We start from the raw sequence: 19483 nt of genomic DNA on the forward strand, positions 1-19483 counted from the left end.
AAAAAATAAACAGAGGAATAGAATGAGTTTAATAACTCTGAATTCTATTTTATGCATAAAAGATTCGCTCAGGAAAAGCGGCCAGTGCTGTCACAATTACGTTTTTCCTAAAGCCGTACCTAGTTGACAAAATGGGATATTAGATAATTATAATATTCGGTAGATAATCAAAATATTGTCTTCTTTTATTTGTTAATTAAGTAGTCACAGTATTAAAGTTAAGTTGATTAAAGTTTATAGCTGATTTATTAACTGCAGTGTTTATTTCTTTAGTATTTTATTTACTTCTGAATTCAGCTACTTCTAGCTACTTTTTAGGGAGAAAAAAATACTCAATCTAGCTACTTTCTGTTAAATTCCTAGCTACGAGCCTTTGGTAGCTGTTGGCAACACTGCTTTACGGTCCGTCGCTAGGCGACTTTTCCATAGCCTTAGTAGGTACAATCAACAACACGCTAGTTTAATATGGCGAAATGTGGCGACTGTGTACTATCATCATCATCATCATCATTTCAGCCATAGGACGTCCACTGCTGAACATAGGCCTCCCCCAATGCTTTCCATGTTGATCGATTGGTAGCGGCCTGCGTCCAGCGCTTCCCTGCCACCCTTACGATGTCGTCGGTCCACCTTGTAGGTGGACGTCCCACGCTGCGTTTTCCGGTACGCGGCCTCCATTCCAGAACCTTTCTGCCCCATCGGCCGTCAGTTCTGCGTACTATGTGCCCTGCCCATTGCCACTTCAGCTTGCTAATCCGTCGAATCCGTCTAATACTGTGTACTATACTACAAAGGAATCTCTGAGAAGGAAAAACATTGTTAATGTCCTATTTTAACCGCAAATGGTTAACCACAATGTGTTGAGGATTCCGGGTGAAGCTCGCTTCCACCTTCGGCCTGATCGTCACTTACCATCAGGTGAGATACAGGCCAAGAGCTTCCTCGTTGTGGATAAAAAAAAAAAAAAAAAAAAAAAAAACAATGTGTTACTACTACATATTAGTGACAATACCTAGAGAAAACAGCTCAGTTATTTATGATTATACAACGTAAATTGCAGTAGGTATTGTCAGCGCCAATGGGCAAGCAATATTGCGGACACACCCCCAGGTACATTGAGCTCCTTGATGGCAAAGTATAAGTAATCTTGAGAACACTGCAACGGTTCAGTAACGATACCCCCTTGCCCCTTATAAAATATTTCAACTTCTATTGGCCCAGGTAAGTCGCCAAGTCTTCTCAACTACCAATCATCCTAGACTGCATCTTACTTGACATCAGGTGCGTTTGCGGTCAAATACCTGCTTTGTTCTGCAGAAAAAATGACGGAACTACTGCATCCTTTCCCTACCAAGACGCTCCTCATCCGGCTCACAATGCAACACTCGCACCATCCCAAACTGGTCCAAACCAACTTGCACAAGTGGAGGAAGCTGCTCATAAACGATTCAGGTCGCAGGGCGCAATTTACGAATTGACTGCCCATTCAGACATTAATACCATAGAGGAATTATGTTTCATCATAAGCAATATGTCAAGAGATTATGCTAATGCTCACAAATGATTTCGTAGAAATGATAAATATTCTTTGAGAATAGAGGTGTTTTTTTGGAAATTCTGCGGTTCAGATGTAAAAGGGTTTCTAATATCATGGTATGCAGCAGCTCAGGTAATCTTAGTAAAAAAATAAGATAAAGTTACTGTCTGCCAGTCGCAGGAAGTGACGCATTGACTAAACATCTCCCGCCCCCAAAACTTATGTAATGAATAACGAATACTAAGACCATGTGCCAATTATAATGCTGACCTTGAAGCACAATGAATCCTATTAAGCATGCAGAAGCCCTTTACTGCTGTCAGTGCGCACTTAGCAATTATTTCGTGCTGAGCCGGCCTTGGTAACATTTGATTTATTGCAATTCGAAGGTTGTAGAAGGCGTGTAGTGAATTTGGAAGAAGAAAAGTCCTTTGAAAGGACCTTTCTTGCATATTTCATTGAAACAGACATCGATGAATTACGACAAGGAAAACAAAAGAACCGCCAGAATACCTAATTAATTGCGAGGCATTCATGTGGTAAATCAGTGGAATGAGTGAGTGGGTTGTTGTCGAGTGAGTGACAGTCTTCTGTTTCTACTAAGACAATATGTAGCTTATGGAGAGGCCTCGACTTTGAACTTGTACAAGGCTTGTCAAAAACTTAGTTTAAATAACATACGAATTTGCACAAATTGTGTAGGTATTTGTAGCTATGAATTACTAGAAATATAGAAACTAGGTATTTATTTGTAAATTTAAAGAAATTAGGTAAATTATCCTATTCGAGGTAACCGTCAATTGCAGTAGAAGTATGTTAGATAGTTAACTTTAAGATTAAAGTTTCCTTGCACTCGTACGACAAATTGTCGTGTAAATATGATTAATTTTGATTAATTATCACGGAACAGAGAACCGGAATCTCCGCGCACATTTCTTCCGCTTGTCCACGGAAACTTGTCAAGTCTCTTATTCTCAGTAAACACAAAAGACATTACTACAATAACACGGGGTTTCTCTTTCCTTGACGTATTTTACAAAGTCAAGTTTATAATACTTATAACATTGAATTCATCTAAACCTGCACTTTGCCAATCTTTAAAAAAGACTTCTTCGACCTCGCGAATCGTTAGGGGGGCGCTTTTTTGACCTTTTGCAATTTAATTTTCATTTCGGTTATTTATGAGGTTGATAACTTGATAGTCTTGACTGACTCAGTATTCAATTTGACAGCAATAAAAATAACGATCTAGCTGAATTCTGCTCGCATCCGTTTCCAAGGAATCGTATCAGTAATGGCAAAGCACGTTGCTGACCTCGTATCGGTCGTAACGTCTGATGGCATGTGTCATGTTATGGTACAGACAGCATATTTAATCCTAAACATGTTACATCTTGTGTTGTTGTACGAAGTGCTATTTTGGAACAAAAATGTAGGATCGTCTAATGTGCTGTTGACTGTACCTATAAATAAATGTTACTTAGCATTTATAGCAAACGCTTTCAATTTGACATATAGGTAGGTAGGTACTTTCCTTCCATTTGAATGCAATTAAAAACCCAGTTAACGAATTGTCCCGTTATCGATTTTCCCAAGTTAAAAAATAACTTGGGATTCTTGAATTACCAATTCAACTGTAGGTATGGCAGAATGTAAAAGCACTGCAGTGTAGCAATGAAAAAGTCAAGAAAAAAAAGTCAGCAAATTATTGTGTGCCTTCATTCATCATTTCAGCCACAGAACGTGCACTGTTGAACATAGGCCTCCCCAATAATTTCCACATCGCCCGGTTGGTAGCGGCCTGCAACCAGCATGTGTGCCTTATGTACGCCCAAACCCCGACAATGAGTTCACAGATTGGTATTCAATGAACGAATGCCATCATGCCTTAGCTTTCGGCGAATGACCAAGTAACGTCACATGCTCGTGGCAATGACGAGATTTGCATTGACCGCCAAATAAACCTCTAGCCTTAAGCTTCGCGCAAACAAATCATCCTAAGGCCGTGTTTCTATAAAGTTAAACCGCTTTACACCTTTATCTCCGACTTTATGACTGCTAATGATACTCGCACTTAGTTTGTTAGAAATTTAATTGTTTTTAATACAATAATCTCACGGTCATAAAAATTTCACGTCCGTGGTTTTCAATCATGCTACATTATTGGAAAATTTCCATGATGTCAAAGATGGCTTCAAGTTGAATAAGTAGGGATCTTAGGTTTGATTTCGATTAACAAAAGGATACTGACTAAACTAGGAAACATGCAGTGAAAACTGCATAGTGTATTTTAATTTATTAATTTAACAAATTAAATGTCGATTTAAAACATAACATTATTAGTGGCGCCGCGGCGCCGTCTTAATGCCCATAATTAATAATTCATACTTATTATTACTGACATTTACGGAATTTCATGAATATAATAATATAAAATGGACATTTGTATTTTTGATTTGTTATCCAATTAATTTGCATGTATTACATTTTTAACACCAAGTCTTCAACCATGTTGAATTTTATTGAGATGAATAAATCAACATCCCCTTAAGTATGTGCTGTTGTCGCCTATTCTTATATTGATGTTGGCATCTAAACACAGGATAGTTACCTGTATAATTGTACATAGATTCCATGGTGCGGGCTCGCGTAAACTAAGTATGGATTAAACCTTGAAACAAAAATAAGAGGATGACAATGCAAATGACTTAAGTTATTAGTTATTACTGCTTAATAACCCTATGTATTAATCCTGGGGATACTAGGTAATAAAACTCAAAGCATGCGACAAGATAAAACTTCCATCATGATTCAGTTTTTATTACTATTGCCTTTTGTGAGATAGCGGTATGTCTTTCATAGGAAAATAACTTAGTAAATAGGCTCGATGGTCGGTAATTATTAAATACTTCACAGGTAATAAAATGTGAACAGCATTACTGAGTTTTATTAATGTGCCTAAAGAAATAAAGAAAAATATTCTATTTCTTACCTTTGTCTTGAATTGATTCAATATTTTATGATAAAAAATAAAAATATAACTAGAAGACCTGCAGGCTGTAAGTGTTTTGGCAAGGTATTCCCCGATTCGCACCCATTTTGAGGCGCGCCTAATGAAGCACACCTAAACTATTTCTTGAAGCGCCCCCATGTAAAGATTTTGAACCTTATGTTAACTACCTAACCTTATGACATTAATAAAAAGTACGAAGGCAACATAACATAAGCGAGCCTCGAAGAATAGTTTAGGAGCGCTTCATTTTGTGCGCCTTAAAATGGGTGCTCTTCAACTTCTTCAAGGAATACCTCGTTTTGGCAAAATATGTAACTTCCCACGTCAGTCTTACGTCAAGTTGTTTACCCAATGCTTATCATAGTCACCGTAGTTACTTTAAAGCGATAATCTTGCTAATCGTTGAATAACTATTTTTCCTTACCTACGACATCCTAATATAGGAAAGACGCATTTGAAGAATTAACGTCACACTACATCGTAATAGTTTACTGAATAAACAGAATACTTTGTAATACTGTGTATTTTTTCTATTTTTCTTCGCTATTTGTCAGGCAAGTCAGGTTCCATTTTAGTGATGTGACACGGGGCTGACATAAAATATTAAATATCGATAAAACTAATTCCTCGAATTTCTCATTTCGAATTCAGGTCCAATGATTTCGTTTTTGGATCCTGTGCTTTTGAGGATAAAGTTTGACTTTTTCCTCAAGTTCAGTAAGTAATTAATTTGTATAATTTCTTCGAAATCGTCGCCTCAGCCTAACCTTACTTTATAGGCCGATGAGGCGAGGACACCTATTGCTTAGGAATTGAAGCTTCACGTACTAGACGAGGTTGACTCATACTAGAAACGATCGGCGCCAATAATAGTCAGGTCATAAAATTATCCTCACAGGTTCTTACTATGTGTTGCTCATTGTGTTACTTTGACTGTTTGTGTATTAGTGCTTACTTAGGTACTTTTCTACGTAATAAGTGAGGCTCTATGGTGTGTACTTACTTACATTTACATGAAAAAATATTAAAACAATGGTCTTCCTAATATTTATAAATAATGGATGAGACTCTCTGAGAGTTCATATTCATTCTACTTATCAAATTAACATTTTGGTCAATAAAAGAGAAAGTAATTACACTTTCGACTAATCGTTTTAGGTCAGCTGGTAAAAATTCAGCTGAAATCATTCTAGTTGAACTCTAATTAAGAATCTAAGTAGGTAATAGGTATAGCAAATACATAATGTTTAGTGTCAGAAATAATCCTTGCGCTAGACTCGCCACGCTGACTCACGCCGAAGGCGAATGATTGGCGCCAAGCGGTTACGCGGAGATAATTGTTTGCCATTTTTATTTTTATCTGCTTATAATTTGTCACATAAACCTGGGAATTAATGTGATTATTAATAGACGCTTCATTATAATGAGTTTAATGCTCGCTTCGCACTAGCATTAACATGGGTTAAGCGACAGGTGATAGATGTCGTAATTTGAATATCTTTGATAAACTTTCATGATAAAAATAATTTGTATGAAAATATTATACATATTTAGATTGTATCCAAGGACATTATTTATGTACAAACTTTTATTACTGGCCATGCAGCGCGGCGTGGGGAGTGTAGCCTGTAGGCCAAATCCATTTGCCTCTACATAGGTAGTAAATAACGGCCGTGCGTGGAGACTACATGAACTCATGATGTACTAAACTACAAAGTAGCCAGTATTCCAAACTAGACAGTCATTAAGTAAGTTGTATAGTTGTATAAAGTAACCTTAAGAAATTCCTTAAATAATTAAAGATATTTATTCCGTGTCAAGAAGCCTAGACACATACGTAAAATACTAACTTAACCATCCATTCCTGTTCTATTTGCCTTAGCGGCAGCACCCGCCGGCGAGGAATCCGCGGCGGCAGACGCTAATTACTATTTAATCTAGCCTGGCGCGACTCCCTAATACGCCGAGACCTGCTCAGGTTAACGCGGTTTTTAAAAATAGCAACAACTTCGCAGCTTCGCGAACTGAGGGAGGAAGGAAAGTTGTAGAGATGCTCATTTGTTTTATCGATATCGATGTGTGTTGTCGACGCATCCTTCCTTTTATTTATTGATGGATTTTCGTTATAAAATTGTTGTCGTATTTTGTAATCAAAAGGTTTATTATTGACATAATAATGCTGATTTAATGCTAACATTATCTAAAGCAGTGCTAGTTACCTAGATTAATATTAGCCGATGCTTGCCTAACGCCGCACGACTGATGATATAATGTTGGTTATTTATCGACTTCTCTTGCACATACTCATTGTGCAGATAACTTGCTATGTAATCCTCAGACGGCGCCGCGACGCCAACGCCCCTAATGCGAGTCATTTGCAGGGCGACAGCCTCTTAAAATGAAAGCTTAACCATTTTCCCGTTACTAAGATAAATTTTATCTTATATGAAAGTAGCTACGCACGTGGCTTGTTATTTATCCCTACTATTAATAAAAGTAACTATCCGTCACCCTTTCACGTCTAAATCACTGAACCTATTTTGATAAAATTTGGCATAGAGATAGTTTGATTCCCAGGAAAGGACATAGGATATTGAATTTTTATCCAGGTTTTTGAAATAGGGACGCGCGCAATAAAGTTTTCTAACTAAGCTAGTAATTTTATAAATAGCATTTTCCACTTCAACAATTATCACTCAAATTGATCTCAGTTCTATCCATTTAAAATAAATCAGTCAATATCCCGCAAATTAAAGGATGTGTGTTCAAGAGTCTATGCAACTAGCGTAGAGCCACAGAATAAGTAATAGTACCATGGTAGAGCCAAGATAATTTACTATGTAATCCTCAGACGGCGCCAGTACCCCTTAATGCGGGTAATTTGCAGGACGACAGCCTCAAATGTTGCAAGCGAAAGCCTCGGTATTTCCCGCTCTTCAGACGAATTGGTTGCGAAGTGAAAGCACATTAGCTTTAATTAAGTTTTATAAATGACTTGCACCTATTTACGGGTATAACTCATTTACTGAGTGAGCGGATTGAATAAATTGGATCAGCTTTATAAATAAGCCAGTTGGTGAGAAGTAGTGTACTAGAAATACTTTTAGTTTAATCCGGTGTATTATCTAGAAAAAGTATACAAAATAGCAATCACTCAAAATGAGTCAAAATTACTCAAACACAAAAAAAAGTGACGACGTATTGCAAATGTCGGTATTTTAATTTTGTTCGAACAATAATTTTAATTGTGCTCTTAAAGAATTTACTGTCGTTAAATTAATTACCTTTAGCTTCATAAGTAGTCATAAATGTGATAATCTTGACTATGTAATCCGCATTTACAGAAAAAATGCCGTAAGTCGTACATAGTTTACGTTTTAGGAATCTTAACTGATTAACAAAGGATTTTCCTCAATCTTTTTATAACCATTGCTCTGTTTTCACGATTTTATTCTACTAAGAAGATTAAAATATCGTTCAACTCTAGTGCTAGACATTGTTGTGTCTAGACATAATTTATTTTTATCTTCTGGGATTAGAGGCAAAACGAGTTCGATATAATCTGCGCAGTGCATCTCTAGTTATTTCTTTCAAGTTATTTTGTAGACTGTTTTCTTCTATCTTTTACGCATCACAATGTATGGACTAGAGACAGTAGACCTTAAAAGAACCCTAAGTTACCATGTCGCATAAAATAATGGGATGAAATAGGTGAAGAAAGTTTGTATAATAAAAAACCACTGATATCAGATTTTGGTTGGAGGCGCTTCAGTATAACGATAATATTAGGTACGAGGACTGTGACTCCATCGCGAAATCTTCTTGACTGATATACCACAGAATACCATAAACGCGAAGTTTCGGGATAGTTTAAAATTGCTTTATACAAAAGCTTATAGCAGATGAGTTTCGTAAATTACTTACAAAACAGAGTACCTACTTACCTAGGTATTTCTTAAGAATGCTATCATTAATCCGCGTAATTCGCACACAGTTCATTGAAGGCGTTATTGGCCTTAATGATCTCACGCGCACTATCGGCGTTATTCATATGCGCCTGCGCGTGGGCGCTTGCTTAGTGCAAACATGCCGCCGGAAATGCCTACTTATTGTCGTCGAGTGGTTAAACTTTGGAATCCAAAAGCGACCTAAATTAACCGACTTCTTTTGGGTCATTTGAAAAGAAATAAGTCTATAAAATATTTTAGTGACTATTTTTGCTATACACGCGCCGATCACATGCCGTAATAAATATTCTCATTTTATAGTGAAGATAAAGTAATGAATTTAATATTTTTTCAGATGTAATAAGGGGTATTATAAGTTTTCTAGTCTAGAATCTAGATTTAGACTAGATCTCGGGTCAGCGGCCATTGCATCAACGTGCTGTATCTGATGTAGGTACTGTTGCGAGACAGACTGATGCTTCTACCATAACTAAAATAACAACCGTACTAGCAGTAAAGCCTCTCATAATTGTTTTACACTGTTAAGTGTTTAACTGCCGGTTAACTGATGGGCCATGTTAACGGGCAGGCCGTTCACCCATCCGACAGGTAATCAAATACTAACCATTAGTACCCAAGGCACATCAAAGTAAACTTTATGCACCTTATGTGACTGGAATAAGTGAGATTTTGCATCGAAAGTGCAAGTTTAGTGACGTGTGGGTACTTGTACATTCGCTAAATGACATCGACTCAATTTGACCCTTACTACCTGTGCCGTAGGGATAAATATTGTACCACCTATTTATGAGGTCCCGTTGTGTTGCGTATGTACTGTTTAAATCGTGCGTGCATTCAGAGATCCGCACTATTCAAATAGTGATCTTTCTCTTTATTATATTGTCTTATAAGGTCAAGTTACTTCGTCTATATTAACTTAATGGCTTAGCCAACTTATCCCATACACCTGATGTGGCCTGTGCAAAGTTGTTGCTTTTAAGTGTCCTCTTTACTTTCCCATACATACCCTTATAATACGAATATCTACAACTGATTCGCTACATTGAATGGGAGAAATCTGCAATCGTAGCTAGGTATTGTAGGTACTTGTAAATCTTATTTAATTCTGTCCACGATATCTACTACAATTTTCCTACTAAAACAGTGCCAACAGTTCTCCACGTCATAGTTCTGTAAACCTAAATGTCAGAGCCTTTTAAGGCGTCTTGCGCAAGCGTCAGCCGTTTTTGTCGTCAAATTGGCGCGACAATCGGTGCAATCTCGCGGAATCGTAGAGCAAGGCCGATTCACTTTTTGCTGGCGAAAATTGACGACAGCTGAAAATTGAAGAAGGACAGGTGTCTTTTATAACGTTTTTTTATGAAACCAACTCATGTATTCCATACTTTCTTCCTGATGAGGCGTAAAGGCAATAACTAGCTGTTCTATGAATGCTGTTGCTACTGTATCAGGTGGATTTTCAGTAAATTCTCATCTTTTGTCTTGTCTTTGTCTGTAACTTCTGTAACCAGTGTGTAGATGCAACCAAATGTTGCCTAAAAATACTTATAGAATGTTCTCCTTGTCAACAGAACGGTCTGCTCTCTTCTCTGCCTTACTTGGGCAAGTACCTGTGCGCGCTGGCTTCCTCCGTGCTCGCCGACCACCTACGCCGCAGCGGGCGGCTGTCCACCACTGCTGCGAGAAAACTCTTCACTGGATTTGCTGTCGGACTGCCGGGTAAGTCTGGCTGCTAAGGTTCATACTGGATGATTCAGTGCGCTCCGATTGCTCCGAAAGGTGTATCTGTTACGGTTAATGTGATAAATTGAAAATTATTAATAATAACCGGTTATTATGAATAATTACCGACAGTCGCGGTGAAAGTGATAAATTAATAACATTTAACAGTGATTATTTAATAATTCAACCTTAGTACTAACATATATTATCATAAAAGAGAACAACATCTTGTGTATGTGCTCGTGTACAGCCAAACTTTAGAACGTTTTGATATCATATTATATTAATATAATTTGGCATAATGAGTTTGGAATGTTTCTTGCATAATATTACTCTTCCATGATGCCTATAACATAATGTTTTGATTTAAAGTGAAAAATAGGTTAAGGTGCGGCGGGGGTGGCCCTTGGGCCACCCCTAAGCCGCCTATTTAGTTTTATACACACATAAATGACCTCATATTAATCACATTTATCAAATCATGTGGTAATTATTCATAATAACCGGCGATTATTCATAATTTTCACATTTATCACTTTGACCGTAACATATCTACGATTCAATGTGGACGTGCCATGCCGCGATTCGAGCGCAGAGTGGATGCTCCGGCGATTAATGCCCGTTTTCGGCCGTTTGGCGTTTGGTGTAGTGATTCGAAACGAACTACTATTCCGGATTCCCGCACAGTACAAACATTTGTGTGCATGAACATATTTGTTTGTATTGGACTGGGTGTTTTCTATGTATAATATGTATGTATTTACAAAAAAAAAGTATTTAAGTATGTTTATATCCGTTGTCTAGTACCCATAGTAGGTACAAACTTTGCTTGGTTTGGGACTAGAAGCGCAGTGTAAAATGCCCAAGGATATTTTATTTTATTTTTTTTTTTTCACCATCAATCCCTACCTATTTTGTATGGCAACACAACAGGAATTTTGTTTTCATAGGGGTCACTTAAAAGTTAAGGATTGATGGTGAAAACGGGCATAAGACAAGTTTTATCGCGAATAAGCGGAGCTTCTCTTTAAAGTTTCGGTTCTCTCTTTCGCTTGACGGTCCACATTGTCGATAATGGACGATGGTCAACAACAATAGGTTGATCCACATTAAGAAAGCAATAAAAATTGAGTATTGAAGATTTGTAAACTCATTCTGTTCGTTCTCCCCAACAGGCGTGATGATGCTAGCTCTGGTAGCTTACGGCCAAGAGCGCGTGTGGTCCATCGCCATCTTCACGGCGGCGCTCACCATCAACGGCGCCGTCACTGCCGGCTACCTCGGCAACGGGCTTGATATTGCTCCTAACTTCAGCGGTGAGTCTAGATATATGACAGCCCACTGCTGGACGTAAGCCCACTAGGAACCAAGAGCGCGTGTGGTCGTCGCCATCTTCACGGCGGCGCTTACCATCAACGGCGCCGTCACCGCCGGCTACCTCGGAAACGGGCTCGACATCGCTCCCAACTTCAGCGGTAAGTCATCCCAGCCAATGGCAGCCCACTGCTGGATGTAAGCCCACTAGGAACCAGGAGCGTGTACGGTCCATTGCCATCTTCACGGCGGCGCTCACCATCAACGGCGCTGTTACGGCCGGCTACCTCGGAAACGGGCTTGACATCGCTCCCAACTTCAGCGGTAAGTTTGCCTTTTTTTCGGGAAAAATATGCAAAAAATTGCATACCTACTGCGGAAACAGAATAAGTTATGTGGTGTTCACCAAGTGAAAAGGACAAAGACACTATGATAAAAGAGCACCAGGGGCTTTGTTATTCGCCTTAAGTAGGAAGGGACTGTGAGAGTCCCGACAAATCCCTCACTACCACAGTCCCTTCAGCATTGCCCGCCTAGTAAGCGCCTCCCACGGCTGCAAGTGGAGCAAGCCAAGGGTTGCTTCAAAGCACCATCTACCGATTTTATCACCATCTGCCGCTGTCAGCTATCTTCTTAAGTCTATCGAACAAGCGACCTTCCTACACTACTTACGTTTGGCGAGACAAATCCACTTTGTTTAGAATCTTCATTCGAGAAATAGTTTACGCCATATTTCGATGCCCATTGTTGTCCCGAAGTGGTGGTAGGGCAAGCTATATTTGGGACATGTATGCCCTAGTAAGGGCCTATGTACTGAACAAACTATTTGAATTTGAATTTTGATGGTTCTGTGACGTATTGCCGATGCCGATGTATTTGCCGAGAAATTATATTTCCGAAGCATTATAGTTAAATATAAACTATGCATTGCTTGTTGTCTGGGCACTCGCCAAGGTTAATAAACTACTATTTAAGCACGTGTGTTATAATTTTGAACAGCTGCATGAATCCTAAATTCCAACATTGATGAGTGTTGTATGGTTGCAGGCACAATATTCGGTATGGCCAACACGCTGTCGTCGTTTGGCGGCTGGCTGTCCACCTACATGGTCGGTGAACTTACCAAAGAAAATGTGAGTACTCGTTTAGATATTAGAATTTTAAGGAATTACATGAATCTGGTTGGCTGGGAATTTGGATTTACTCTTTGCGATCACTACGTAACTTAACTTCATCAGAGGGCGCGAATTCAATCCTTTGTATAGTACAGAATTTTTGTGAGCATGAGCATAATAATTTCGAGTTGCACGTTACTCATTCGATGTAAAGTTCGGGCTCTTCAGTATGGATAGAAAATTATTAGTTCACTATAAAAACTCTTAAGAATCCAATACCTTTGTGTAACGTTAACTGTACAAGATTTCCCAACGTTGTAGTAAAGCCAGTTTTCTCACAACACGTCATATTTAGTTAAATTGGAGAAGTCTCATTGTAATTTGTAGTTAAGTAATTCTTAATTTTGTGCCAAACGAGTCTTTCCTTATTTCTTTAAAGTTGAAATTAGTAATTTTAAAATTTACTGAATTTTAATAGTCATATATCCCCACAGAACACCCTCGAGCAATGGAAGATAGTATTCTACATCCTCTCGGGTACCTACGTGCTTGGAGCGCTATGCTTCACGTGCCTGGGCTCCGGCGAGCTGCAGCCGTGGAACTCGCCGCAGAAGCCGATCTCCAGGGAGGACGAGCCTCTGAACGAGGAAAAGGCGTGAGGAGGAAACGGTAGGGTGGGGATGTAACACCATACAGATACGGTGGACCCATCGTTCGTTCGTTCGTTTCAGCCGAAAGACGTCCACTGCTGGACAAAGGCCTCCCCCAAGGATTTCCACAAAGACCGGTCCTGCGCCCTCGCATCCAGGCACCTCCCGCGACCTTCACCAGATCGTCGGTCCACCTAGTGGGAGGCCTGCCCACGCTACGTCTTCCGGCTCGTAGTCGCCACTCAAGAACTTTCCTGCCCCAGCGGCCATCAGCTCTTCGAGCTATGTGCTCCGCCCATTGCCACTTGATTTTAGCGATTATGCGGGCGCATACCATACGGAGGACCCATACTACGGATTACAAGTCACTCATAATACTTTTTACATAATGGATTTATTTATTTACATCTCGATATTTTTACAGGATGTTTTACCCAACGTTCAGTCTTTCACTATGGGACTTCTGAAATCACAAGAAAAAAATCGACTGTAAAATACAAAATTCTTTTTTTTGTGGGACTTATGCCCGTTTTCACCATCAATCCCAATTTTTAAGTGACCCCTATGTAAATAATATTCCTGTTATGTATTACCATATGGCTCACTTAAAAATTAGGGATTGATGGAAAAAAACCGACTCCAAAAAACCTACACTAAAACGTAGAAAAATAATTACTAATTACCTACTTATTTATTAGGACGAATTATTAATATTTATGTAGGTATACCATGATTGATACTTCTGGAGTCGGTGCCAAGATTATGAAACATGTAAAGTTTGCCTGCACCGACTCCAAAAGTATCAATCATGGTATACCTACATAAATATTAATAATTCGTCCTAATAAATAAGTAGGTAATTAGTAATTATTTTTCTACGTTTTAGTGTAGGTTTTTTGGAGTCGGTTTTATTTTTTTTTATAAAATTTTACTTATTTCTTGCTTTTTAGTTAACTAATTATTACCTTGATGTTACCACTGAAGGTAGGCAGTACACTGAGACCAAAAAAAATTGGTTCATAATCGGCGGAGATATTGCGTATAAAAAAGTTCATCCCCAATTTTCCACCCTTAGGGGTGAAATATTTTCTTCAAATTCGCATGAAACCACCCTTTTGATAATACCTATTCAACAAAAAAATAATCGTTCAAATTGGTTTATAATCGGCGGAGATATTGCGTATAAAAAAGTTCATCCCCAATTTTCCACCCTTGGGGGTTGTTTTTTTTATTATTAAATTTAAATGGGACCACCCTTGAGGTATTACCTATACGCCGAAAAAAGATTTGTTCAAATCGGTTCATAATTGGCGGAGTTATCGCGTAACAAACATAGAAAAAAAAAAAAAAAAAAAAAAAAAAAAACATACGGGTCGAATTGAGAACCTCCTCCTTTTTTGAAGTCGGTTGAAAAATGGGCATTAGTTAGAGTCGGTCCCATATTGAAAGTTGTTTATATTAATGAGTAAAACATTCTGTAAAAATATCGAGACAGTAAAAAAAACATTTAGCATTTATTATTTATTGATTCATATCCTTTCAGTTCAGTTTCATGAATATCTATTAGTCATAATATATTTTTATAGAAATAACGTATTGTGGTTTGAACCAATTTTCAATAACTTTAGGTAATATTTAGAATTTTTCCTTACCTATCTGTAAATGGTGTTACAAACCCATCTGTTTAGATAACTCAAAGCCCGAAGAAACTACAGCTAATGTCTAAATGGATAAATAATAGTGTTTAAGTTTCCCCTGGATCGGTAAAAAAGACTGGGTGAATGAGATTTGCCAGCCGTGTCATAATAATTAAGTAAATGAATATTTTTATTACCTTAATTAGGTTTACTTTGTAAACTAATACTTTTATAACGGTTGCTGTTCTAATACTTAATTACAACTTATATTTATTTTACTATTAATTCTGCACCACTGTTTATTTCAAAATTTTTAAAAATACCTATGGCAAGGTTGAGAAATCTCGAAACTATTGGTTTTGTAACTATACTTATATGAGTATTGCTACAAAACTAAGGCACAGTGTTGATTGGGTTTTTGTTAGTTATCAACAATACCCCAGTTATATCTGTACCTAATGTTATTGTTGCGACAAAAATACCAATTTCAATTTATATTTCCTCTTCGGTGTTTTTGTCACAGCAACTAGCATAGAAAAAGTAAAAAAAAAACAAAAAAAGGCTGTTAACGTATAAATTGTGATGTATTTATATAACGTGCCGGCTTGCGCAATGGACACTCGATAACACGCCGATTTGTATAGCTCTACCCACGCGCGTAACGTCGAAATGTATGGCATAATTGTACCAAACCATTTGTGTCAAATTGCATTACTTGTACGCGTTTTGTATACAATTTCCTTAACTAGTGAAACATGTAAAAGTATATTTGTACAAAAAACATTTTTCTGAGTTACTAAGTAAAAAAATTACATTTGTAACTCCACCAAACCCATCGATTTCAGATGAAATTACATAACTTCACTAAGCAAATCCATCAAGCGTGTGTAGCTACGCTATAGAAATCGGCACTTCGATTTATAACGGTGATTCTGTGAAACCCGACTCATCGTTTTGAATATTTAGAGTTAAGTAAGTCTCAAGAAATCGTATTGTGTAATGTTGTTGACCCTATACGCTTTGGGTTTTTGGTGCGTGGATATGTCGCTAAGTTCAATAAAGTATTTAAAATTAATCTCAAACAGTATTGAAATAGGTATTTACCATTGGAATAGATACAATTGCATTCTCTCATAACATTCGATCACCGATCACACACTTTATTGAACCAGTATTTCGTATCCATGTGCTATGTTTTGTTGCAATGCGAGCTCGTTGTAATACGCTTTCAACCGATGATGTTAAATGATGCCTAAAGTCGGTGTAAGTATTTTTAATTAACTTTTGAGAAACTAGTTCGTGACAAAAGTCGATTTAAAATACTTGCCTATCATGCGCTTTACGCATTAATAAATGATTTATGTTAATATATATAGTCGGTTTGTAGGTCGCCGCGACTTGCTCGGGGCATGAACTGATAGGTAGTAGGTAGCGCGAATTAAAGGGACCAAACTAAGGGCAACAAACAACGCTTATTTATAGTAGGGAATACACTTCCCACTGCAACAGCAGAACCGTAGCAAACATATTTTTCTACTATAAAACTAGCGAACTACATAAGATTTCTTGTTTTATCTACAATTAAGTATTTTAACTAAGTATCAATTTATTTATTTTTCTACTATGTCGAAAGTTTAGGAAAATTCTGAGCCATTCTAGTTTACCAGTGGACGGTCGGAACGTGTCCATAGACAAGTCTCGATTCTTTTACCGTAAGACATAGATATTAAGATTAAGCCATGTTCGCACCTAGCTTTATTACAAGGGACAATGCATTGTTATATTGTGCATTTCGACAGCTGTGATAAAGAGATTTGTCTATGGCCTGCACATATAGTGTTGTTAATGTTTAGAGCTCGCACATTTTAGATCCCTCGCGTTTTTGGAAAATGAATCTATACGGCTATTAGTAGTTCCTAAATTACGATCAGTATTTAGTAAAGGTTTCGTTTCGCTCCGTTCCCCGGGCGGGCCTCTTCCAACGGTTGCAGGGTATATACGTCCAATGAGTACATTATGCAAGCATAACTAAGCTCGCGCGTCTGTGGGAACGATTAATTCTTATAAATATTAGGTATTATTCATTATTTATATTAATATAATTAAGGAAACGTGTCAAGTATTTGTACTACTTTTCATGTAACTACTTTCGAAATTGTATTTTTATCGTATTAAAAACACTTTTGAGGTAGTTTCTTTAGTTAGGAAATGACACCACTCAAATTACGGTCGTTAATGAACAAATAATTTGATTAATTTAATTTATATCTGACATATCCGAGTTAAAATATCAATTTGAATTTATTATAATGCCATGTTAATTTAAAAATATTTTAAGTATTTCATGTTTTACTTCGTCTCAGTACTAGTGCGTAAAGTCGATAATTTTATTCTATGTAATAATATTCTTGTGGAATACTATGATAGTGTTTATCGCCAATGAGATCTTTTGTAATAGTTTACCGTGTTAATTGCATTATCATTAACTAATTTTATGTATTTGCATTATTTATAAGCAATAGTCAACGTCAGAATTTTAATTACTACATTGTGTTACTTAATAAATGCGTAACATACTTTTTAATGAAACTATTTGTCAAATATGTGAAATACCCGTCGTACTGAGTTAATTACTTTTCATCACAAACTAACGTAAGACACTCGACCTTTAGAATCTAACACCTAAATTATCATTAAAGGATATCGTATAGAGGTATTGGAAAGCAGATAATGGAATAAGTATAATGTAATGAAATCGTTCTTGCTGACTGCCATCGCTGTCTTCGTTGCGCTATCGATACATTAAATGATACCCATTGTGTTTATCGATATGTTAGGACACCTCTAAAACATTGTCGACGAAATACCAACCCTATTCTATCTATTCTAGAGGTCGAGTTATTTTCATAGATATTTTTATTTTCAAATTGCCGATGTTCATTCTCACTGTATGACGAATCCAGTCGATCGACTGACGCGTGTTCAGCCGATTGTGTTAATGTATTAGCAATATGTTATTGTATGATTATATTAATGCATGTGGACATTAGTTAACATTGTTAGTCGCCAATGACAATTCTGTACTTTTGTGAACCATTTATTTTTTTTAAATAAAGTTTTTATGAAAAATATTGATTCGTTTTCATTTGACATTTCCCATGTTTCCTTGTCTCTGGTTTTCACACTTCTTTGTTTAAATGAATATAGATGACCCACGCTGAACTGTCCCACCAAACTCAATGACAGGGGGGCGCTACCATCGTTCAACTATATGGTTTCCAACATGGCAAAAATCTGAACCAGCGATCCGGTATTGACGGTGGCGCCCCACTGTCAATGTCATCGACAGGACAGTCCAGTATTTTGGAACTATACACTGAACTGTCCCACCAAACATTAACAGGGGGCGTCACCATCGTTCAACTATAATTTCCAACGTGGCAAAAATCGGAACCAGCGATCCGGTATTGACGGTGGCGCCCCCTGTTATCGTCACGGGTGGGACAGTTATAGTTCATCTATAATCCCGTATTTCCTTCTCACCAGTTTTCAGACCAACAAGGGTTAGAAAATGAAAGGTGTTAGTCTGTAACTTAAATAGTTTATTGAAGAAACATTACACGTTAGCACAGCCTAGCTGTCCCTACGAAGCGCCGCCCTACCGGTAACTTACAAGGCATGGTGATACAACACTCGGTGGCGCTGCTCGCTACTTGCGAAGTGCAACATACAACAACAGTTGACACTTTAATTACGGTAAATGATATTAAGGCTTCAGTTACAGCACACCATAGAAGCACTTGATTTTAGTTTCGTGAAATATTTTGAAAATTATAAATAACTGAAAAAGTCGAACTGCATAAGGTGGGAATTACGTGGGTCCAATTCCCGCCTTAGGCAGTTCGATTTTTTCAAGTTATTTATAATTGTCAAATTAGTTTGAGATGCAATTCATAACGCAAAATTTAAATAACTGTGAAATATTTTGTAGAACATAATGTCACATTTTTACTGAGACACCCTTTTTACGGTTTTAAAATTTTCAGAAAATGTATATCTAAGCTAGTTTTTGGTTGCACTTCACAAGCAAGCAATCAATAACAAGGTTACTCGACTACAGTCCTCCTATCACAGGTTTACTATCAGTACATAACACCAGTGGAACGTAAGCATAAATATTTCTCTAACGCCCAATTTGACATTAATTTTTCACTGATTTTCCGTCCATTGATTTATTCCTGTGCCACTATTTAAATTAATGTCAACTTGCGCATAATTACAAAACATGGAATAATAGTGAAACGTTGTCGCTTTGTTAAATATCACATGAATGAGTGCATTTAATACTAGTAAATTGTTTACAGGCAGTGTCACCTGAGAAACGTTTTATTGTTACTATGTCAGCTAAATAAATCTGTGTCTACGCTACTACCTAAATGGTAGTATGGGTCATTTACAAATGTGTGTAGCAAAATAATGTGTTTGTCAAGTAACACCGCGCTAACTATTTGTGGCTACGCGTTGGGT

General features: G+C 37.4%; 1 protein-coding gene across 1 annotated transcript in view; it reads left to right on the top strand.

The window, feature by feature from the left end:
• Positions 1-18087, top strand: part of LOC135078699 (sialin) — a 54841-nt gene extending 36754 nt beyond the window's left edge. The window contains exons 9-12 of the mRNA XM_063973245.1: positions 10090-10237; positions 11416-11556; positions 12602-12687; positions 13164-18087. Of these exons, the coding sequence (XP_063829315.1) occupies positions 10090-10237; positions 11416-11556; positions 12602-12687; positions 13164-13328 (540 nt within the window). The 3' untranslated portion in view covers positions 13329-18087. The remainder of the gene's footprint in view (positions 1-10089; positions 10238-11415; positions 11557-12601; positions 12688-13163) is intronic.
• The last annotated feature ends 1396 nt before the right edge of the window (positions 18088-19483 follow it).

This window comes from Ostrinia nubilalis, chromosome 15 (genome assembly GCF_963855985.1).
Source record: "Ostrinia nubilalis chromosome 15, ilOstNubi1.1, whole genome shotgun sequence".
Lineage (NCBI taxonomy): Eukaryota > Metazoa > Arthropoda > Insecta > Lepidoptera > Crambidae > Ostrinia > Ostrinia nubilalis.